A 23,833-nucleotide genomic window follows, 5' to 3' on the forward strand; every position below is an offset into this window, starting at 1 on the left:
ATTCTTATTTTATTGTGTGCCTCTGAAATATTTAGGATTTAAACTATTATTATTATGATTCCATTTGTTTAAAATGTGCTGCTTTATGTGTATACAGGGTACACTCGTGAATAGCAAAAGGCCATTTTCAAAACAACATCCAAAAGTCCCTGGGCTAAGCCAGCTGGCAGAAGCAACTTCCTCCCATGCTGAAAAGGGGTCCAGTTTTCCAGGTTTTCTTGAAAGCACATTTCTGGAGTTCTGGAGACCTCACCTACAAAAAGATATGGATAAAATTGAACAGATCCAAAGACGGGCTACAAAAATGGTGGAAGGTCTTAAGCATAAAACCTATCAGGAAAGATTTTATGAACTTAATCTATATAGCTTGGAGGACAGAAGGGAAAGGGGGGGGACATGATTGAATATGTTAAAGGGTTAAATAAGGTTCAGGAGGGAAATGTTTTTAATAGGAAAGTGAACACAAGAACAAGGGGTCACAATCTGAGGTTAGTTGGGGGGAAGATTAGAAGTAAGGTGAGAAAATATTTGACTGAAAGAGTTGTAGATGCTTGGAACAAACTTCCAGCAGACGTGGTTGTTAAATCCATAGTAGCTGAATTTAAACATGTCTGGGATAAACATATATCCATCCTAAGATAAAATACAGGAAATAGTATAAGGGCAGACTAGATCAGTGTTTCCCAACCTTGGCAACTTGAAGATATCTGGACTTCAACTCCCAGAAGTCCCCAGCCAGCGAATGCTGGGAGTTGAAGTCCAAATATCTTCAAGTTGTTAAGGTTGGGAAACACTGGACTAGATGGACCATGAGGTCTTTTTCTGCCATCAATCTTCTATGTTTCTAGGTTGCTCGAAAAGGAAAGAAAGTGCCTGTTACTGTGAGAAGGAGTGAAGTTTTGCGCCCACCTTGAACACTGTTCTCAGTTTATTAAGCGAATGTGGAGATGGGACTTTTGGTCCTTGCAGCCTCGATGTTTGAAGGGAGGGCCGTGTGGCTGAGGCCTCCTGCTTTAGAGGTGGGCTGCTAAGGTGGAACAGGAACATGCTCGCCCTCGTGGCTCTGAGCGCTAACGGAGCCCAGCGCAGTTCTGCTCCTGCACCTGGGCAGGTAGCGAAATCACGCACGGACACGCAGGGGCACCACGGAGGTGCTAATGGAGTTGCTAGCAGAGTCCAGTGCAATTTTACTACAGTACCTGTGCAAGTGGCGAAATCATGCACAGACACGCAGGGGCACCATGAAGGTGCTAGCGGAGTCCAGCGCAATTCTGCTCCTGCACTTGGGCAGGTAGCGAAATTGCACATGGACATGCAGGGACGCCCATGGTGCACCTGCGTCTCCGCGGAAGATACTATTACCTGTTCACGTGCAGGAGCAGAATTGCGCTGGACTCCTCTGGCAATCAGAGCCACGGGTGCGAGCACACCTCACCGTTCCACCTTAGCCCACCTCTGTCCTCCTTCGACTCCTGGGAAAACCTGCACTCGACAGCCACCAGACCCCTCTCCCGTGGCCTCTGCTGATGCCCCCTCCTGGATGCAAGGCGCCCAGCAACATGGGTCTTGGTGCTCTCGGCAGCTGAGAGCTGAATTGGCCGGCCAGACTACGCTCCTGTGCAACAGGCATAGCAGCCCCAAAGGTGCAGCCTGAACCGGGGAACCTGTTATTGCAACCGATGCTCCCGTCGGGCGCTCACCAACTGGCACCACGACCTCTTCCCCACCCCTGGCGGCACCGGGGACGGGTTGTAGTCCCGGTATCAGCGGGCCCCGAACTGAGCCCCCTCTTTGGGCTGCAGCGCAGGATCGGAGCTGGCAGGCGGACGCTTGGCGAGGGTCGTCCGGGCCGCAAACCAGCCCGGTGCCTCCCCCCCGCTTCGCGTTTACGTTGTCTGCAGGGCCAAGCCGCGGGGGGCGGGGCGGCTGCCCTATTTTTTTCCGGGAAAGGACACCGAGAAAGACGAAGCAAGCGGGGCGAGACGGCAGTCCGGCGCAGCTCTCGTCTTTAGGGGGCGCCCTCAAGTAGCGGAGGAGGAAGGCGCTGGACGGAGGTCGCTCTGACTCCCGCACTCTATGGCGCCAGGGGCGGAGCGCGAAGAAATCGCGCGCAAGACGGTCGCGTCAATTCTCGGTTTTTTTTCCTTGCTCCGCCCCCCCGCAGGGCTTTTGTCAGAATCCCCGAGCGAGTTGCCTTCTGCGCCTGCGCGGCTGCCGCCTGAAGGGAGCCCGCACTGAGGGAAAAACGCCGCCACCGCTGCCGCCGCCATGGCTACGACGTTGGCCAAGATCGCCGAGATCGAGGCGGAGGTAATGGAGGAGCGACGGAGTACCGTAGGAAGGTAGCGGGGTGGGGGGAAGAGCCGTGGCGTGGCGTGGAACCTCCCGCGCAGGAGCAGTCTACCTGCCAGGTGCGAGCAGGGCGGAGGCGAGGGAGAGCCCGGGGAAACTTCTCGCCGGGCTCGCGGCCTCCAGGCTCGCCCGCAAAGGGAAGGCCGAAGAGGTCAGTAAAGGATGCGATGCTGCCGCCTTCACTCGGGGAACCGTTAAAAAAAAAGGAGGCCGGAGCGGCATTGACGATTACATGTTTTTTTTCTTTCATAGTAGTAATAACAGAGTTGGAAGGGACCTTGGAGGTCTTTTAGTCCGACCCCCTCCTTAGGCAGAAAACCCCATCCAGGGGTAGGTGAGGTTGGCTCTTCTATGACTTGTGGACTTCAACTCCCAGAATTCCTGAGCCAATCACGCTAGCTCAGGAATTCTGGGAGTTGAAGTCTACATGTCATAGAAGAGCCAGCTTGGCCTATCAATATTCTAGTCCAACCCCCTGCCCAAGACCATAGAATCCTAAGGCTGGAAGGGACCTTGGAGGTCTTCTAGTGGCCTAGGGCAGGGGTAGGCAAAGTTGGCCCTTCTATGACTTGTGGACTTCAACTCCCAGAATTCCTGAGCCAATCATACTAGTTCAGGAATTCTGGGAGTTGAAGTCCACATGTCATAGAAGAGCCCACTTTGCCTACCCCTGCCCAGAGGTAGACTTGTAAGGTGGAAGGGTGACATGTGCTCACCCCCGGGGCTGTGAGTGCTAGTGGAGTCCAGCACAATTCTGCTACTGCACCTGGGCAGGTAGCAGAATCACGCATGGAGATGCAGGTTTGCCCATGTTTCGACGCGGTTTTTTGCTTGTTCCAATATCTCAGGGGTTGCCACAAAGAAGGAGTCAAGCTATTCTCCAAAGCACCTGAGGACAGAACAAGAAGCAATGAGTGGAAACTAAACTGGAACTAACGACAAACTTTCTGACAGTGCAGACAATTAATCAGTGGGATAGCTTGCCTCCAGAAGTTGTGAATGCAAAAAATCGCACTGAAACATGGGGGCCCCTGTGTCTCCGCATGTGTTTCTGCTACCTGCACAGTTGCAGTAGCAGAGTTGTGCTGGACTCCACTGGCACTCAGAGCCACAGGGGCAAGCACACCTCACCGTTCCACCTTAGCAGCCCATCTCTGCCCCTGCCCTATACCACTTCAGGCAGATGGTTATCCAACATCAAACTTCTAGTGTTGGAACATTCACAACTTCTGGAGGCAAGCTGTTCCATTGATTAATTGTCTGGACTGTTATAAAGTTTATCCTTAGTTCTAAGTTACTTCTCTCCTTGTTTAGTTTTCCACCCATTGCTTCTTGTTCTTCCCTCAGGTGCTTTGGAGAATATCTTGACTCCTTCTTCTTTGTGGCAACCCCTGAGATATTGGAAGGCTGCTATCCTGTCTCCCCTGGTCCTCCTTTTCATTAAACTAGCCATGCCCAGTTCCTGCAATCGTTCTTCATATGCTTTAGCCTCCAGTCCCCTGATCCTCTTTGTTGCTCTTCTCTACACTTTTTCTAGAGTCTCTAGAATTCTAGAGTCTTTCTAGAGCAGTGGTTCTTTACCTTTCTAATGCCACGACCCCTTAATACAGTTCCTGATGTTGCAGTGGCCCCCAACCATAAGTCTAGTGCCAATTCTCCCAACAAAGCTTTAAGCTGATTGGTAGGAAGGTCACAGGGACACCCCCATTGTAAATGCCTAATTGGTTGGATTCTAAAAATATGTTCCAAGACACCAGAATAGAAGCTTTAGTTCACAACACCGTGGGAAATTTGTCTTTTTCCGTGGTGTTAGGTGATCCCTGTGAAACCGTCCTTCGACCCCCCCAAAGGAGTCCTGACCCCCACAGATCAACTCAAGGCAACGAACTGTCCCCAAATCTTTCAACCAGCTATGTGGCCAATGCAGGATTAGAATCCAGACCCTCCTGCTTCTAGGCCAGCAATAACATGAAATCAGTGCTTTCCTGGGCAGAAAACCACCCGATGGGTCTCAGCCAGCTCTTGGTTGCCCCTCAGTCTCTACAGGGCAGTTGGTTCTCAGGCTGCCTCTGAACTGGGACAGTGCCTTGGCCGAAAATAAGTCCTGGGCAGACGGGGAGCAAAAATGATGGAGCTCTTGCCTCACAGTCATGAGGCTGTGAGTTTGATCCTGGGTAGAGACAGATGTAAGGGTCTCCTGATTGGGCAGGGGGTTGGACTAGATGACCTGCAAGGTCTCTTCCAACTCTGTTAATCTGTTAAACCTGGACTGTCTCTCTACCATATTGCATCCCTTGCTCAAACCCCAATTTCTGCCATGAGAAACAGGTCCATCTTTCTGAAACTTGAGGGGCCCAGTAATAGGTTTGGAGCCCACGGATTGCCTGCTGATGACCCTGATCCTCCCCCTCTTCTCTATTCCAGATGGCTCGTACCCAAAAGAATAAAGCCACTGCCCACCACTTGGGGCTGTTGAAAGCCCGCCTGGCCAAGCTGCGTCGAGAGCTGATCACCCCAAAAGGAGGCGGAGGGAGTGGAACCGGAGAAGGTGAGTGTGCCCTTCCACAGGGACGGAGCAGGAGCATGGCCTCCCTTACTAGGGATCAATGTACCCTCTAATTTTTTTTCGGTGTGGGCGGAAAAGTATAGTGTCTAAGCGACAGTCCCTTTGGGACTGGGCGGCATAGAATAATAAATAAATAAATAAGAAAAAAATCCCTTCTTTTTTATTAAAAGAAATTAATAATTTAAAAAACCCCAAAATCCATTACTATTAAAACTAAATCAACCAGCAAAACCAAAAACATAACTATTAATAAAAACGGGTGAGGGCTGGGGGGTTTTTCTCTGTTATTATTTAAGTGCTTTTACCATATGCTTTAAATCAAGAGTCACTTCTCTCTCTGTTTCTCTCTCTTTCCTGTCATTCTCTGCCTCAATCATTTTCTCATTTCTCTTTTCTCCCCTTTTTTCTATTATTTCTCTCTATCTCTTCCTTCCACTCTTCTCTCTCTCTTGTTTTCTCTGTCTCTCTCTTTCTTGCTTTCTTCCTCTCTCTCACTCTCTTCCTTCCTCTCTCATCTCTCTCTCTTTCTCTCTCTCTTCCCCTCTTTCTCTCTTCTTCTCACTTTCTCTCTCTTGTTTTCTCTCTCTCTTGCTTTCTCTCTCTCTCACTCTTTCTCTCTTGTTTTCTTTCTCACACTCTTTCTCTCTCTTGTTCTCTCTCTCTTGCTATCTCTTTCTCTCCCCCTTTCTCTCTCTCTCTCTTTCTCACTTTCTCTCTATCTTGCTGTCTGTTGCTCTCACTCACTCTCGTTCTCTCTCCGTTCTTCTCAGCGGTGACGCGCGCATGCCCTGCCTGTCTCACCTTTGCCGAGAGCACTTTCGTCCCGGGTTCTCAGCAAGGGGGTTGCAGGAGAGACGGGGCAGGCGTTCTCTCAGCGGAGGCCGGCGAAGGTGATATTCAATGTCGGGGGCGCACGGGCGGTTGCGCGCGCTCCCTATCCCCCTGCTAGCCCACTCGGAATATTCAAAATAAGAAAAGCCTTTGCCGGCGAAGGTTTTTCTTATTTTGAATATTCTGAGTGGGCTAGCAGGGAGATAGGGAGCACGTGCAACCGCCCGCGCGCCCCTGACATTGAATATCACCTTCGCCGGCCTCCGCTGAGAGAACGGCTGCCCCCCTTGCTGAGAGCTGACGAAAGTGCTCTCGGCAAAGGTGAGACTGGCAGGGCGTGCGTTCCGGGTGCGGGAGGAGCTGTGCTGAAAGGCAGGAGGTGGCGGAGGAGCAGAAGGGGCAGATCGGGCGGGCAGTGGGCAGCGCGGAAAGGCCGAGGGGGCCGGAGGCACCGTGGGGAGGCAGGGGCGGCCGCGGCTCCCTTCCCTTCTGCTGCCGGCGCCTCCCTGCCCCGCCCCCCCGCGGGCTGGCAGGGGAATGGGGACTGCGCGCCCATGGAAAAGGGCGCGCGGGGGGGGGTATTTTGGGGCGCGCAGGCGCGCAGCCTACAGGGAACGGTGCTAGGGATGTGAATATACTTTCAGGGCCCTTTTTGGTCACCAGGGCAAAATCAGCAGTGTGGCACCTGTTTTATCCCAAGATCTAAAACAGAGGTCTTTGAACTTGGCAACTTGAAGACTTGTGGACTTCAATTCCCAGAATTCCACATTTCTGGGAGTTGAAGTCCACAAGTCATATAAGTCTTAAAGTTGCCAAGTTTGAAGACCCCTGAAAGCAAACCCAATTTTGTGAGGTGAGCTGACCATGTTTCTAACAGTCCCAAATGTCAATCTTGTCCCTTTTAGCCTGCTCTTTATACTTTTTTTTACCAATAGAGACTAAACCAAAATAGAAATAGTTGATAGTCTATTGATCTTATAGGGAATAATTGCCTCTACAGAGCAGCCAGTTCTTTCCTTTCATGCATGTCATGTCCACATAATTCTATTGTCAGCTGAAGCATGAAATTGTCAGCCTTATGCTAGCATAAATTGTACTAACACATGTGGACTGAATTGAATACGTTACTGTTGATTTATTTGAAAAATGTAAGCGAAGGGTGTAGAATTTTAAATATTGGTTATTTTTTGTTTCTGTTTGTTTTGTGGTATTCATGTATTTTTCTTAACATAAATAATTAATAAAGATTTTTTTTTTAAAAAAAAAATCTTGATTATTATACTTCTTGCTTTAGCAGTTCAGGACCAAGCTTTCCTTTGGGGGTAGATTGAGAAGTGGTCCTCCAGTTGCTGGAGGGAGGGACAGCTTTGGGCCTTCCTCTTACCCAAGACAATGCCAAGGTGGCTCTACTTTGACTTTTCTGCTAGAGGCTTTCTGGTGCCTATCAGTTACTCTGAATTAATGATTATTTGGTAGGTTTTGATGTGGCGAAGACTGGCGATGCCCGGATTGGTTTTGTGGGCTTTCCTTCTGTGGGGAAATCTACTCTGTTGAGCAATCTTGCTGGTGTTTACTCAGAAGTAGCTGCGTATGAGTTCACGACCCTAACCACAGTTCCCGGAGTGATTCGGTACAAAGGAGCCAAAATACAGGTGAGGCCTATGAACCCAAAGCTTGTGTGTCTACATGCCTTTTATTTCATAGAAGTGTTTTTATCCTGAACAAGTCCAGAGCAGTAGAGATGCATTTATCGTGATTCACAATTCTAGGAACTTGCTTTATTTATTTATTTATTTATTATTTGGATTTGTATGCCGCCCCTCTCCGAAGACTCGGGGCGGCTCAGAACAAGTGAAAACAAATCATAAATAATCAATTAATTAAAATATTTAAAGATTTAAAAAACCCCAGGTACTAACAGACACACACACAAGCATACCATGTATAAATTAAACGTGCCCAGGGAGAGATGTTTAATTCCCCCATGCCTGACGGCAAAGGTGGGTTTTGAGGAGTTTACGGAAGGCAGGAAGAGTAGGGGCAGTTCTGATCTCCGGGGGGAGTTGGTTCCAGAGAGCCGGTGCCACCACAGAGAAGGCTCTTCCTCTGGGGCCCCCCAACCGACATTGTTTAGTTGACAGGACCCGGAGGAGGCCCACTCTGTGGGACCTAATCGGTCGCTGGGATTCGTGCGGCAGAAGGCGGTCTCGGAGATATTCTGGTCCGATGCCTTTCTAGGTATGTAAGCCAGACAGTGGTATATTGCAAGTTAGGTAACTTATAGGGCTCTGATTTTTCATAAACTATGAAGCCAACTTTAGCTGATAGTAAAAACAATTATTATTATTATTATTATTATTATTATTATTATTATTATTATTATTTATTAGATTTCCAGAAAAGGAAGGGAAATTCAGTAGTCAGCGTCACTGATAAGAGAAGATGGTAAGACAGGAACGGGGTGCATCAGCTTGTGTACCCTTTTAAATTTTCAATATTTCTGATAAATATGACCTAAAACATGATCTGTTGTCCACACAAGTCCCAAAACTAGATAAAGAGAATGCAGTTAAATGAGTTAAAAATATTGTACTTGTGTGTTGATTTATTTGGAAATCAATGAACAAATAGAATTTTTGGTCTCATTTATTTAGCTAGGTTCTCTATCTAGTTTTAGGGTATGTGACGGACAAGTCATGTTTATGCAGAAATATTGAAAATTCAAAAAGTGTCAGCAAACGTGAGAACCATTGTAAGAGAAAATGAGAGTTATTATTCCTTTGTTCTGCTGTGGTCAGAATAGTGTGGCCAGTTTTGAGACTGCACTTTATACATTAATAAACTGAAGGTTGTCCAGAAGAAAGAGCCAAGATGATAACCAACCCAGGAAGGAAAAAGTTAATAGGAATGGTGTTTTAAAAAGTGGTTTTTTAAAATGGGTTTAATCAATATTTGTCCCTTGATTGATTTGTTCATGTACATCTGTCAGATACATATGTCATGCTGATTTTTAACAGCTTTCAGGTGCTTAGCCTTTGCATGATATTCGAAAACTATTGAAGATCATCTTCAGGTCATCAGTCCATCCACGATGATTTGCTTTTGACCATGGTAGAACAGAATGACTTTGCATTTTGTTCCAGATCATCTTCAAAGCAGATAAATAGCTAGGATTTCAACATGCTCTTTCACATCGTTGCAGTGAGGTTGTTGAGTAGAAAATTTTGGAATCCAATCCTGGGTGGAGAATGAATGCAATGGATGCTGAAAGGATCAGTGGGAGGAGATGGCCAGAAATGGTCAGCAAAGCATGGCTGAAGTGTCATATGACAAAGGGAAACAGGTTAACACAGGACAAAGGGGAACAGGTTAACACCTGGTTAAGGTGTGGTATCTGGCTTCTCCACATCTCTTCTCTCTCTATACCAATGACTGCTTCTCAAACGATCCATCTGTTAAACTACTGAAGTTTGCAGATGATACAACAGTGATTGGTCTCATTCGAGACAACAATGAAACGGCATACAGACGGGAGGTTGAACAACTAGCCTCATGTTGCGACCGGAACAATCTCGAACTGAACACACTCAAAAATGTAGAAATGGTGGTAGACTTGACATGTGATGGACAAGTCACGTTTATGCAGAAATATTGAAAATTCAAAAGTGTCAGCAAACTTGAGAACCATTGTAAGAGAAAATAAAAGTTATTATTCCTATTATTATTATCTGTACCGTAGAAATGGTAGGAGAAACCCTTCCATCCTTCCGCCTCTCACAATACTAGACAATAGAGTTTCAACAGTAGAGACCTTCAAATTTCTAGGTTTGACCATATCTCAAGACCTAAAATGGTCACCTAACACCAATAACGTCATCAAAAAAGCACAACAAAGAATGTTCTTTCTGCGTCAACTCAACAAGCTCAAACTGCCCAAGGATCTTCTGGTACAGCTCAACAGAAGAATCTTTTTTAAAAAAAATATTTTTAATTGATTTTTAACAATTTAACATCACACAACATAAAACAGTGCGTAGTGAATTGTGCCCACCACCCCGACATACACACATTCCCCACCACCAAATTGGGGGTATTTCTTGTATAATCCACTTAACCCAAGAGCAATATATCTGTTTACATATTATAGAGTGATTCCAATTTATTTCTTGTAGCTTGGTCTCAGATTCTGCTCGTCATATATCGTCTTACCTTGTCCCACCGTCCCATCAGCTGTCCCAACTCAGTTTCATTATCCAAATTTATCCTTTTTTCCATAATTTCAAATTGAATATGGTCCACCATGTACCTATACCAATTTTGCATTGTCCATTTTGTCGCATCCTTCCAACCCAGAACTATTACTGCCTGAGCGCTTTCTATTGCTGCTTTTTTTATTTCTCTAAATTCTCCCATCGCATTACTTTATACTAGTACTGCCATTTCCTTAGTGATTGTCCATTGTATATTTAACATTCTATTGATATCCTCTTTCACTTTTTGCCAAAATTCCTGCACTATCGGGCATTCCCAAAACATATGCATAAACACTCCTTTGTCTTGACAACCATGCCAACAATTCCCCCTGACATTCTGCTGAAAATGTGCAAATTGAACGGGAGTGAAATACCACTTATGTAATATTTTCCTTCTCATTTCCCTGATTCTTGTATTTTTAATTTTCCTTATATCTTCTACTATATTTTCCATTTCTTGTACCTCTACTAATATCTCATTTTGCCACCATTTAGTCAATCCATCAATCGTGTCCCCATCTGACTGCACTAGCAATTTGTATATATTAGTTGCTTGCGCCTTTATCCCCTCACTTTTTTCTCTTATTATTTTCTCTAACCCTGTCTCCTCCCTCCATAATACTTCTTTATTCTCCCTTTCATTTAGATATTTACATATTGCATTTATTTGTAGCCACCTTCCCTTACCTAACCACCATTCTATACGATTTCTACTTGGCCTGCCATCCTTCTCGTATAACTGTTCTATCTTAGTTATCCCTCTTCCCTTCAACTCTCCTATAACCCTATTTAAGTTAATTTCGTTTTCTCTATTTATTACATAAAGCGATGACAGTTTAGATTTATATAATCCTATTTTCCCCTGCCATTTTTTCCAAATTTCCATAGTCCCTTTCATTGGGCCTATTAATTTACCTATATCACTCCTATTCCACTTTCTAAAAATTAATTCTCTATTGTTCATCCCGTTTATCTGTTTTTCCAATTTCGCCCATTTATTTTCACCTAATTGCAACTCCATTAACCTTTCCATTTGAAAAGCTTCCCTATACAGCTCCAAACATGGAACTCCCCATCCCCCCTCTTTTTCATTCGCAATTAACCACTTTTTTCTTATTCTTGGTCTCTTGTCTTCTTCAATCCAATAATTTAGTTTTTTGTCCCACTCTTTAACCTTACATACCGATAGCCCCCCCGACAGCACCTGAAATAGGTACATCATCTTGGGAGCTATCATCATTTTTAAAGCTCTTATTTTAGAGAGTCTCCTTAGCTTTTTATCTTTCCAGCTCCTCATCTGTTTCAACATTTTCCTCCATATTAATCTATAATTAATCTCTTCAATTTTCGCTGGGTTTTTCAATAACCAAATTCCCAAATATTTTATTTTTTTAAGTCCTAATTTCAACCCTGATTCTTTCCTAATTTTTATCTGTTCTCTCGGATCTATATTTAAACACATAATCTCTGATTTTTCCATATTAACCGACAGTCCCGATTCCTGCTTAAACTCTTGTAAAATATTTATTATACCTTTAATCATCTCCATCGGGGTCTGGGTCAATATAATTGCATCATCTGCAAATAAATTTATTTTCATTTCTAATTCCCCTATTCTATATCCTGCCCAAGTGTTATCTTGTCTTATCTTATTAGCTAAGATCTCTATTGCTATTACGAATAATTTTGGAGACAAAGGGCATCCCTGCTTGGTGCCGTTTAATATTTTAATACTCTGCGTTCTTTGTCCATTCACTCTTATATATGCTTCCTTTCCTTTATAAATCTCTTTTATAGTTTCACAAAATTTCCCCCCCATATTTAATTCGTTACATAATTTATATAAATAACTATGGTTAACTTTATCGAACGCTTTATAAACATCTAATTTCAAAATTCCCAATTTCCTTTTAGTAGCGGTAGCATGGTGCATCACATTCATTACATTCCTTCCCTTCACGAATCCATATTGATCCTCTTCAATTATTTTTGGTAAAATATTTTCTAATCTATTTGCCAGTATTTTCATAAATATTTTATAATCCTGATTTGCCAAACTGATCGGACGGTAAGAGCCAGGCTCTCTTAAATCTCGACCCATCTTCGGAATGGTAACAATTTCTGAAAGCTTCCATGTCTGCGGGATATCACGATTTAACAATATATTATTAAACAATTTCCCCAAATGCGGCAACAACACATTCACATAAGTTTTATAGAATTCCCCTGTAAACCCATCTGGGCCCGGTGCTTTGGCTTGTTTTAACCCTTTAATTACTCTAGCAATTTCATCTTGTGTAATTTCTGCATTCAAAATTTGTTTATCTTCTTCACTTACTATTTTCCCAACCTTGAGGACTCCTATCTTCACTTGCTCCTCTTTATACAAATCTTCATAATATTTCCTCATTATCTCCTCTAACTGCTCATTACCATATCTAACCACTCCACTAGTGTCCCTCAATGCTAAAATACATGATTTTTCTTTCCTCTTCTTCAGATATCTCGCCATTTGCTGCATTGATCTTGTCCCCCAGCTCTGTATTTTTTGTCGCATCGTCATTCTCATCTTGTTCCATTTAATCTCATCATACACCATCAACTGTTTCTTTTTCAATTTCAATAAACTATTCCAATCTCTACTTTTCGTTAATCTTAACTGCTCTTGTATCAAATCTATTTCCCTTATCTTCCTTTCCCTCTCTCTACCCCACCTCTTCCTAATATCTGCTTCCATACATATACATTGTCCCCTCATGAAGGCCTTACATGCATCCCATACAATTGATTGTTTAATACCACCCACATCATTAATTCTAAAATATTCTGATAACTCTGTTTGCAATTTCTCTTTATCTTGTTCCCTAGCAGTTACAACTGCATTATATCTCCAAATTCTTTGATTACGTTCCTGACCTATTTCCAATTCTGCCAATAGTGGGGCATGATCTGATATCCATATACAGTGATCCCTCGAGTTTCGCGATCTCGATTATTGCGAAACGCTATATCGCGATTTTTCAACCCGGAAGTAAACAACACCATCTGCGCATGTGCGCCCTTTTTTTCCCCTATGGCCACGCATGCGTAGATGGTGGAGTTTGCTTCCCCGCCGGGCAGATCAGCTGCTGGGCGGCTTCCCTGGGTCTTCCCCCTCTTGCCGGGGTTTCCCCTTTGCGTGGGCGGCGGGGAAACCCCAGCGCTGCTTCCGCGAGCAACGGCGTGGGCAGGCGAAGGGCGGGCGCGCGGACAAGCGGCGGCCGGACAAACGGGAGCAATGCGGCGGCCTCACAAGCGGCGGCCGCACCAGCAACGGCGCCGCGGCGTCCGGACAAAGGGGAACAACGCGGCGGCCTCACAAGCGGCGGCCGCGCCAGCAACGGCGGCGCGGCATCCGGACAAAGGGGAGCAACGCGGTGGCCTCACAAGCGGCGGCCGCGCCAGCAACGGCGGCGCGGCATCCGGACAAATGGGAGCAACGCGGCGGCCTCACAAGCGGCGGCCACGCCAGCAATGGCGGCGCGGCGGCCGCACAAATGGGAGCAACGCGGCGGCCTCACAAGCGGCGGCCGCGCCAGCAACGGCGTCGCGGCGGCCGCACAAACGGGAGCAGCGCGGCGGCCGCACAAACGGGAGCAACGCGGCGGCCTCACAAGCGGCGGCCACGCCAGCAACAGCGGCGCGGCGGCCGCACAAACGGGAGCAACGCGGCGGCCTCACAAGCGGCGGCCACGCCAGCAATGGCGGCGCGGCGGCCGCACAAATGGGAGCAACGCGGCGGCCTCACAAGCGGCGGCCGCGCCAGCAACGGCGGCGCGGCGGCCGCACAAACAGGAGCAGCGCGGCGGCCGCACAAACGGGAGCAACGCGGCGGCCTCACAAGCGGCGGCCACGCCAGCAACAGCAGCGCGGCGGCCGCACAAACGGGAGCAACGCGGCAGCCTCACAAGCGGCGGCCACGCCAGCAACGGCGGCGCGGCGGCCGCACAAACAGGAGCAACACGGCGGCCTCACAAGCGGCGGCCGCGCTAGCAACGGCGGCGCGGCGGCCTCACAAGCGGCGGCCGCGCTAGCAACGGCGGCGCGGCGGCCGCACAAACGGGAGCAACGCAGCGGCCTCGCAAGTGGCGCCCGCGCCAGCAACGGCGGCATGAGGAACGCGGCCGCCGCGCCGCTCGTGCCGGGAACCAAACAGCCTGAGTTGCTCCCGGATTCTCCTCCGACCTGCCCTCAACTTACCTTCCAGCTGATGCTTCGATCCTTGGAAGAGGCCAGAGCGCCTTTCTGCACCACACTCTCCGCTTCGGTTCCTTTCCGGAAGATGGAAGTTTCTCTCCTTCCATCCTTTCTAGCAATACAATACTTGATGGTTAAAACCATCGAGTACAGTATTGTATTGCTAGAAAGGATGGTTAAAACCATCGAGTATTGTATTGCTAGAAAGGATGGAAGGAGAGAAACTTCCATCTTCCGGAAAGGAACCGAAGCGGAGAGTGTGGTGCAGAAAGGCGCTCTGGCCTCTTCCAAGGATCGAAGCATCAGCTGGAAGGTAAGTTGAGGGCAGGTCGGAGGAGAATCCGGGAGCAACTCAGGCTGTTTGGTTCCCGGCACGAGCGGCGCGGCGGCGGGCAGGCGGGTCCTCAGCTGTTGGTCGGGGGTCTTCCCAAGTGCGGAAGTGAAAAACACCATCTGCACATGCGCGAGGGCACGCATGCGCAGATGGTGTTTTTACTTCCGCACCACTATATCGCGAAAAATCGAGTATCGCGAGGGGTCTTGGAACGTAACCCTCGCGATACTCGAGGGATCACTGTACTTTTAATGTCTACTTTTTTAACTTGTATATTGCCTCCCCTATTCATTAATATGTAGTCTATGAAGCTAAATGTATGATATCTTGCTGAATAATATGTAGCTCTGTTTAAAATATCTGCATGTAGATCCACCATATTAAGTCTGTTTAAATGTAACATCCTGCTATTTGCAGTCCCATTTGTTAATTGCATATTAAAATCTCCTGCCAAAAAAGTTGAGCCCTCCGTAAAGTTGTCTAACTTCTTCTTAGTATTTATTATAAATTGATTTGTTTTTACATTTGGGGCATAAATTGCTGCTAATGTCAGCTTCTTTTGATTTATTTTCCCTTTAACAAATATCCACCTTCCTTCTCTGTCTTTCTGAATTCCCACCTCTTCAAAATTAACCCTCTGATGAATCAGAATCGCTGTGCCTCGGCTTTTTTGTGTTCCTCTCGACTCAAACACCCATTTCCAATTTCTATCATTAATCAAGTTATCCCTTCCTCACCTTCTTTTATGTGTTTCTGTCAAAATCATAAAATCCACCTTGTATTGCTTAGCCATCCTTAATATCCTAAAACGTTTCAAATCCGATCCCAAACCATTCACATTTAAAACCATTATCTTACACTCCGTCATAATATACCAAAATCACCCTTTTCCCCTCTTGTTTTGCCCTTGGTTTATTTTTTCCCCCTTTCTTTACCCCTATTTCCCCCCCCCCCAACGTGCCTCCCCCTGTGCTCCCCCCACTGAGAGGGGAGAAGACAAGAAAAAACCTTGCCCATACATGAGGCACATTATCTGGATTGCGTTCCCACTCAACTAGCTCCTCTTTCAACCCTTTTTAATTTTATTAAAGAGAAAATTTCTCCCCCCTCCTTTCTCCTTTAAATAATTCCTTCTTTAATTTTAAATTCTTAAACCACCTTTTTCTCCCCCTTAGACTTCCCCCACTGAATGACAGATATACAGGAATCCCAAGGCATCTCCAAGAAAAATAATAATAATAACAACAATAGTAATAGTAATAATTCTTTTCCTTTTTTTTTTTTTTCACAACAAGACAAGGGACCAAACACCATCACTTTCTGGCTCTCTTCTCACGCAGAGCCCGTGTTTTTCTCTGCTCCTTTCTGATGGCCTCCACCTGCCCGCTTAACTCCTTCAGCTGCTCTTCCCTTCGTCTTTCCTCCTCATCTGGGGTACTCCGACCGTCAAAAGCCTCTTCTCCTTCATATGCTAGTGCTCCAGTTTCATCAAACCTAATCCCCAGTTGATCCAATAAAACCTTTCCCTCCTCCAATGAACGTGCTCTGTACATTTTATTGTCCTGGAACACCAAGATGGCCACTGGGTAGCCCCAGCTAAATCTGGTTCCACTTTGATATAGCTGGCTTGCAATTGGTTTCAAAACAGCTCTCGCTCTCAGGGTTTCCCAGGAAAGATCCCTCAGAACCCTTATCTCATTTCCGTCTTGTTTAAGGCTTGTAGAAGTCTTCAAAGTTTTATAAATCATCTCTGCTTTTTTTTCACTGAGGAAAGCGACGATCACATCTCTCTGCCTCCCATCTCTTCTGGGGGCCGCCCAGTGAACTCGCAACAACTCCTCCAAGCTGACATGTACGTCTGTCTGTTTATTTAACCAAGCACAGACAGCTTCTGTTAACTTTAAATCAGAGGCCGAATCCATTCTGAACCCCCGTAAACGCAAATTCCTCCTTCTCTGTCTGTCCTCTAAATTTGCGATTCTATCATTTATTTGTCTTATTTTTCCATCGTAATCCATTACTTGTTTCTCAACTTTCAGTATCTTTCCAGCAGAGGATTCCTCCTCCTTTTTAATTTGCTTTACTTCTGAATCCAGCTGTTCCATTTTAGTTTCTACTTTATTAAATCTCTGTTCAAATCCAGTGCAAATGTCCAGCAATTTATCCAGGTTTTTTTCAATGTTCGCTAAGCTGGAAACGTCTTCTTTTTTCCCTCCCTCCGCCATTTTAAGATTTATTGTACTCACTTATCACTTCCTTGTTACAGCGAAAGCACCTCCGTCTTTGCTTGAAATCGTAAATCTTCAAATTCTCTTTGATGCCCGCAGATTCCTGTACCTACTATTTTTTTCTAAGAAGGATTTATAGTATTTTTAAGGGAGAGAAAACTCTTTACATTATATATTTATTTGGAGCCAGAGGTGAAATGCCTAGAAACCAATTCGGCACATGCGCAATCCCAACAGAAGAATCATTGAGTCTTCATTTGCTCCTCTATAACTGTCTGGTTTGGTTCTGCAACCCAACAAGACCGACACAGACTTCAGAGGAGAATCAGAGCTGCAGAAAAAAACATGTCTGCCAACCTGCCTTCCATTGAGGACCTGTATACTGCACGAGTCAAAAAGAGGGCTGTAAAAATATTTACTGACCCCTTGCATCCTGGACACAAACTGTTTCAACTCCTACCCTCAAAACGTCACTACAGAGCACTGCACACCAAGACAACTAGATACAAGAACAGTTTTTCCCCCGAACGCCATCACTCTGCTAAACAAATACTTCCCTCACCACTGTCAAACTATTTACTAAGTCTGCACTTCTATTGCTACTATTTTTTTCTCATTCCTATCACCCATTTCCTCCCACTTATGACTGTATGACTGTAACTTGTTGCTTGTATCCTTAAGATTTTTATTAATATTGTTTCCTTATTGCTTATTTGACTCCAAGGCAATCATTGTGTGTTGTACCTCATGATTCTTGACAAATGTATCTTTTTCTTTTATGTATAATGTGAGCATCTGCACCAAGACAAATTTCTTGTGTGTCCAATCACACTTAGCCAATAAAGAATTCTATCTAATTCTATCTATCTCTCTTTTCTTTTTTTCCACACAAACTTTGCAGCTTCTTGATTTACCTGGAATTATCGAGGGGGCCAAAGATGGGAAAGGCAGAGGTCGCCAGGTCATAGCCGGTGAGTGCTGGGGGTCCCAGGGCAAAAGGGGAGAGGAAGAGTAGCTGGCAAAGAGAAGAGAAGAGAACAGCTGTGTCACTGGGGCTGCTTTTGCTGCTGATCCCAAGACTATTCCGTCTGGGGAAAGCTTCTTTTCATACAAAGCAAGCACATGGCTTTTTCTTCCTTCACGTGTATTTGATTCAAAATACGTTTAGTTTATTACTCTGGCTTGAGCCAAGAGATTAGATTATCATGAAGTTTTTGTTTTTTTAGATTCCAATATTTTATGTTTGGTTTTTTAGAAGAGGCTGACAGAAAATATTTTCACCCTCTCCCTGGTTTTTTTTTTTCAGTTGCACGAACCTGCAACCTTATCCTGATTGTTCTGGATGTCCTGAAACCTTTGGGACATAAGAAGATAATTGAGAGTGAGCTGGAGGGCTTTGGGATACGTTTGAACAGTAAACCCCCCAATATTGGCTTTAAGAAAAAGGACAAAGGAGGCATCAACCTCACGGCCACAGTAAGTAGTTCTGGTGTAGTTCTAGTGCATGATATGACTGTATGTATGTTTTTTATATTGGGGTTCCTTGCTTTTAGATTTTTAAGTGTATAATTGTTATCTTAGATTTTAATTATTAGATTTGTTAATATATATTGTTTTTATCACTGTTGTGAGCCGCCCCAAGTCTGCGGAGAGGGGCGGCATACAAATCTAATAAATAATAATAATAAGTAGTGCCTCTACTTTCCTACCTTGCTGTGCCTAGGAAATCTGACCTGATAAAAGTTGCACTCAAGGCCATTTGCTGTATGGGAAGGAATTTCTGAAAGGGATCCCTGGCAACAATCCCTGAGTCCCAGCAAGGGCTCCCTTTGAAGTGTAGCTCAAGAGCTCGCTTCAGTTGTGGCAGCAGTGAGATGGGAAGAGAAGCAGGCCTTGCTTTGGTCAGGACCCTGTTGTAGGTTTCTGCAAAGGGCTTCTGGGGAGATGTCCTTCCAATCCAGGTTAGCTACTGAAACGTCTGCTCAGCACTTCTTCCCATCTGGGTGTGCTGTGGCCATCTCCTGTCCTGAGGCACGGAGCTCATCAAGCCCTTCCTGCCACATGGCTAAGCCTACAGGTCCATGTACTTCACTCCTGGCCCAGTCCCTGTTGTGGTTTGAAAGGTTCTGTGTATCATAGAAACAGAGAAGATTGACAGCAGCAAAAGACCTAGTCTGCCCTTATACTCTTTCCTGTATTTTATCCTAGGATGGATCTATGTTTATCCCAGGCATCTTTACATTAAGTTCCTGTGGATTGACCAACCATGTCTGCTGGAAGTTTGTTCTAAGCATCTACCACTCTTTCAGAAAAATAATATTTTCTCACGTTGCTTCTGATCTTTCCCCCAACTAACCTCAGATTGGGGCCCCTTGTTCTTGGGTTCACTTTCCTATTAAAAACACTTCCCTCCTGAACCTTATTTAGCCCTTTCACATATTTAAATGTTTCGATCATGTCCCCCCTTTCCCTTCTGTCCTCCAGACTATACAGATTGAGTTCATGAAGTCTTTCCTGATACGTTTTATGCTTAAGACTTTCCACCATTTTTGTAGCCCGTCTTTGGACCCGTTCAATTTAATTGATACCTTTTTGTAGGTGAGGCCTCCAGAACTGGACACAGTATTCCAAATGGGGTCTCACCAGCGCTCTATACAGCGGGATCATAATCTCCCTCTTCCTGCTTGTTATACCTCTAGCTATGCAGCCAAGCATTCTACTTGCTTTCCCTACCGCCTGACTGCAGTGTTCACCCATTTTGAGACGGTCAGAAATCACGACCCCTCAATCCTTCACTTCTGAAGTTTTTGCTAACACAGAACTGCCAGTACAATGCTCAGATTGAGTATCATCATATTTTGTTTGATCAGTGTCCACAGAGTGAGCTGGATATCGAAACGGTGAAGAGCATCTTGGCAGAATATAAAATCCACAATGCTGATATCACCCTGAGGAGCGACGTGACTGCAGATGACCTCATTGATGTGGTAGAAGGAAACAGGTAGTTTTCATGCGCTGATGAAGAAGGTGGGGCCTTGGGGGGGGTGTTTGGGAGTTCTCTTGCTGCATGGCAGGTAGCTGGCATATCTTACCACATGGCTGCTTTTTTACTCTTCTGATCTAAGCACAAAGCATTGTTCACTGCAGTGAAAGTTGCAGAGGTCTCTCTTGGCTTCCTAGCAGCTGATTGGTTAGTAGGGCTATAGTAAATAGGCTGGATGTAGGCCCCATAGAGAGTCTCTTGCTCTACCAAATTGGTTATTGTAACTACCTAGATTTGGAAGTCTCCTCCCTCTCAAGACAGGAGAGTTAAGATAGGAAGGACGTCTGTCTTACATTTTTTGCTCACTCTTTCATCCTTGCAGAGTTTACATCCCGTGCATTTACGTGTTAAACAAAATTGATCAAATCTCCATCGAGGAACTAGACGTCATTTACAAAGTGCCCCACTGCGTCCCCATCTCCGCTCATCATCGGTGGAATTTTGATGACTTGCTGGAGAAAATCTGGGATTACCTGAAACTTGTGCGGATGTAAGTTTGGGTTTGTCAGAGCTCAAAACCTCCATCATTCCAGTTCCTTTAAAAATGTTCCCTAGTGTCAATTCCCCCAACTCTGAAATCTCAACTGTATTCTCTTGACCCTCTAAGTTCCTGGTAATTCTCGGAGGAGGGGGACAGAATTTCAGCACTTCTTCAGATACGTAGGATTGTAGTCAGGGGAAAAAATGTTCGTGTTAGAATCGTTCAGTTCTGTAAAAGATTTGTGTATTTTTATGACTCAGAATGAATATTTTCATAAGATGGAGGACATGCTCCAGCACTTATTTATAGATAGAAAATGGATGTGTCACAGAGAAGACCATCTCAACCCTTTTTCACTGACCTGTAGTTGTTTGTCGGGTGGGAATTATTCTGGTATAGGGGCCTTCTTTCCTTCCTGCTCTGTCACTTGTTGGGGTACCCTTTGGGTTAACCCAGTGATGGCGAACCTTTTTGTCCTTAAGTGCCAAAAGAGCATGTACATACACTATTGCAAATGCGCGAGTGCCCACACCCATAATTCAATGCCTGGAGAGGACAAAAACAGCTTCTCCCCCCCGGAGACCCCCCTTCCCAACTTCTGGTGGGCCCAATAGGCTTGTGTTTCCCCCCTCCCCAGGCTCTGAAGGCTTCCCTGGAGCCAGGGAAGGGTAAAATGTCCTCCCCTATTCCCCCGGAGGCTCTCTGGAAACCAAAAATGCCCTACCGGAGCATCTGTGCAAGTCAAAAATCAGCCAGCTGGCGCACACATGCACAATGAAGCTGAGTTAGGGCAACCGCTCGTGTGCCAGCAGATATGGCCATAGGTTCACCATCCCTGGGTTAATCTCTTTATTTGTAATAACAACTGTAAAGAGTAATCTTGATTAGAAAGGGGGTTTGCCTATAAGCGTAAATGCTTGATAAAGGAACATTTCATTGTGTTTAATTGCAGTTACACTAAACCAAAAGGGCAGCTCCCAGATTATACTTCGCCAGTGGTCCTGCCTGATTCCCGGACCACCGTGGAGGATTTCTGCATGAAGATTCACAAAAACCTAATTAAAGATTTCAAATAGTAAGTATGGTCTGCAAACAGCCGATTTAGTTCCTGTAGGACTATAGGAGAGGAGGGGGCTGTAGTCCTGCCTGGGGGTGGGGAGGGGTTCAGTGTCAGGAGGGGGCAGCTTCCTCCCAGAGAGCTTTGGACCAACTGGGATGCAGGAGAAAGTATTGAAAGCCAAGCCATCCATCCAAATGCTTAGTTAAATCAAGATAAAGCAAGATTATCTACAGGGTGTCCAGCAAACTTAGAAAACAGGGAAAACATGGAATTAATTATCAGGGAAGCCGGCAGTTTGGGAAATATCAAAGAATTATCAGGGAATTCGTAAAAAAAAGGAATAAATCAGGAAAAAAACCCAAACTGTATTAAAATGTTTAAAAGTCATATAAAAGGATCACGCTCCCTGCCAGAGTCTAGCAAAACTGAGCATAACTGTGGCATCCTCAGCTACCGATATTTCTCCACGGCTTAGCCGTTTGGTATGAGGTCATCTACGACTGCGCCTTAACTAGATCGTAAGTTACAGGGAAATGTCAGGGAAATATCAGGGAATTTCAAAATGCTTTCTCCCTGGACACCCTGTATCTACCACATTCCCTGAATGTGCGCAGTGCACAGCAGTAGTTAAAAAAAGAAAATTCCATGCTTGGCATGATTAGGAAGGAAATCTAAAATAAGTCAGTATGTGTTGTTGGCTCTCTACAAATCGATGGTGAGACCACAATTGGAGTCCTATGTACAGTTCTGGTCACCGCAACTCAAGAAGGATAGAATGGAACTGAAAAAGGTACAAAAAAGGGCAACAAGAAGGATCAAGGAAATGGAGCGCCTCCCTTATGAAACCAGGTTGCAACGCCTTGGTCTCTTCAGCCTTGAAAGATGGCATTTAAGGGGTGACTTGATCAAAGTGTATAAAATCATACATGGGATAGAAAAGGTGGATAGGGAAAAAATATTTTATCTATCATACAATACTAGGACGAGGGGGCCCTCCTTAAAGCTCATAGGTAAGAAAGTGAGGACAAATAAAGGGAAATATTTCTTCACCCAGAGGGTCCTTGGTTGATGGAATTCCCTTCCAGAAGAGGTCGTGACAGTTGTCAGCCTGGAGAGCTTCAAGGCAGGATTAGACAAATTCAGGGATGCCAAGTGTATCATAGGTGGTAATTGAAACGGATGTCCAAGTGCCGCCTCTATGTTGGTTGAGGCAGGCAGGATTTCGTTAGGTCCCATTTGTTGGGGGTCAAGGGAAAGGGAGGGTCTTGCCTCCTCTTTCTGCTCAAGATCCCCATGGACAATTGGTGGCCACTTTGTGACACAGAATGCTGGACTTGATGGGCTTTGGCCCGATTCAGCAGGGCTCTTCTTAGGTTCTTATGAATCTATGAAGGAAATTATATGATTAAAAAAATAAGATTAACACAACAACAAATCCATGCCATTAACTCTGTGCCAACTCTTTTCTTCCAGTGCGCTTGTGTGGGGCTGCTCCGTCAAGCACAACCCTCAGAAAGTGGGAAAAGATCATACTATGGAGGATGAAGATGTCATTCAGATAGTCAAGAAATAAAAAAAATCCCTCCGGCCCATCATTTGCAATTCCTTTCAGAAAAGACGGACTGTGGGACTTCCTGGCCTGCCAAATGGTTGAGTGGATGCAAACACAACTGTGGGAATGTGTGGACTGATTAAAATCTTTTTTTCCTGAGGTGAATGATGGAGCATCGCAAAAACGTGGCTTTGTACAGCTGTTTGAGTCCCCATTTTTGCTATGGGAAGAGTTCAGTCAATGGAGCTTTTATGCTAAATTAGGATGAAAATGTAAAACTTTCCCTTGTTATCATTTGTGGACTTGTTATATAAAAGTAGTGAGTCCTGTCCTTATTATTGATGTAAATAAAATCTACAGGCAGAAACTAAGAGAGGATGTTCTTGTCAAAAAGACTGAGGTCGGAGATCTTCAAACTTGGCAACTTTAAGACTTGTGGAGTTCAACTCCCAGCATAACTGGCTGGAGTATTCTGGGAGTTGAAGTCCACCAGTCTTAAAGGTTGCCAAGGTTGGGGACCCCTGGCTCAGGTGATACTTTGAAATTGGCAGGTTTGACATTAAATTCTTTGAGCATGTTAAAAGTCCTGCAAAATTGCAGTTGGCATCGGGAAAATCGCTAAAAGGGATTTGAAAGAAATTGCTGACAGGAAAATACACTGCTCAAAAAAATAAAGGGAACCCTTAAACACAATATACAAGTAACACAGTATACAAGTAACAAGTACAGCATACAGTAATATACCGTAACTCCAAGTCAATCAATCTTCTGTGAAATCAAACTGTCCACTTAGTTTGATTGACAATCCATTTCACCTGCTGCTGTGCACATTCAACCTTGTACAGAACAAAGTATTCAATGAGAATATTTCATTCATTCAGATCTAGGATGTGTTCT

At 45.2% G+C, this 23,833-nt stretch overlaps 2 protein-coding genes across 2 annotated transcripts in view; both read left to right on the forward strand.

The window, feature by feature from the left end:
- The window catches only part of HNF1A (HNF1 homeobox A), a 226,160-nt gene extending 221,093 nt beyond the window's left edge, over positions 1 to 5,067 (forward strand). The window contains exon 10 of the transcript XR_011559964.1: positions 4,953 to 5,067. The gene's annotated coding sequence lies outside the window, so the exon portion shown is untranslated. The remainder of the gene's footprint in view (positions 1 to 4,952) is intronic.
- DRG1 (developmentally regulated GTP binding protein 1) lies at positions 1,286 to 23,307 on the forward strand. Its single transcript, XM_070762438.1, has 9 exons — positions 1,286 to 2,310; positions 4,777 to 4,900; positions 7,226 to 7,401; positions 17,702 to 17,771; positions 18,107 to 18,276; positions 19,671 to 19,801; positions 20,166 to 20,333; positions 21,277 to 21,399; positions 22,858 to 23,307. The coding sequence occupies exons 1-9, from the start codon at positions 2,269 to 2,271 to the stop codon at positions 22,955 to 22,957; spliced, it is 1,104 nt and encodes a 367-aa protein (XP_070618539.1). The 5' UTR covers positions 1,286 to 2,268; the 3' UTR covers positions 22,958 to 23,307.
- Positions 23,308 to 23,833: the final 526 nt, after the last annotated feature.

This window comes from Erythrolamprus reginae, chromosome 10 (assembly GCF_031021105.1).
Source record: "Erythrolamprus reginae isolate rEryReg1 chromosome 10, rEryReg1.hap1, whole genome shotgun sequence".
In the NCBI taxonomy this organism is placed as follows: Eukaryota; Metazoa; Chordata; class Lepidosauria; order Squamata; family Dipsadidae; genus Erythrolamprus; species Erythrolamprus reginae.

Bases quoted from the DNA above. Each gene is read 5' to 3' on its own strand.
- DRG1 (XM_070762438.1), top strand. From the start codon at position 2,269: ATGGCTACGACGTTGGCCAAGATCGCCGAGATCGAGGCGGAG. The intron at 4,901-7,225 runs GTGAGTGTGCCC...ATTATTTGGTAG, and splicing joins AGGGAGTGGAACCGGAGAAG to GTTTTGATGTGGCGAAGACT. The intron at 18,277-19,670 runs GTAAGTAGTTCT...TTGTTTGATCAG, and splicing joins GCATCAACCTCACGGCCACA to TGTCCACAGAGTGAGCTGGA.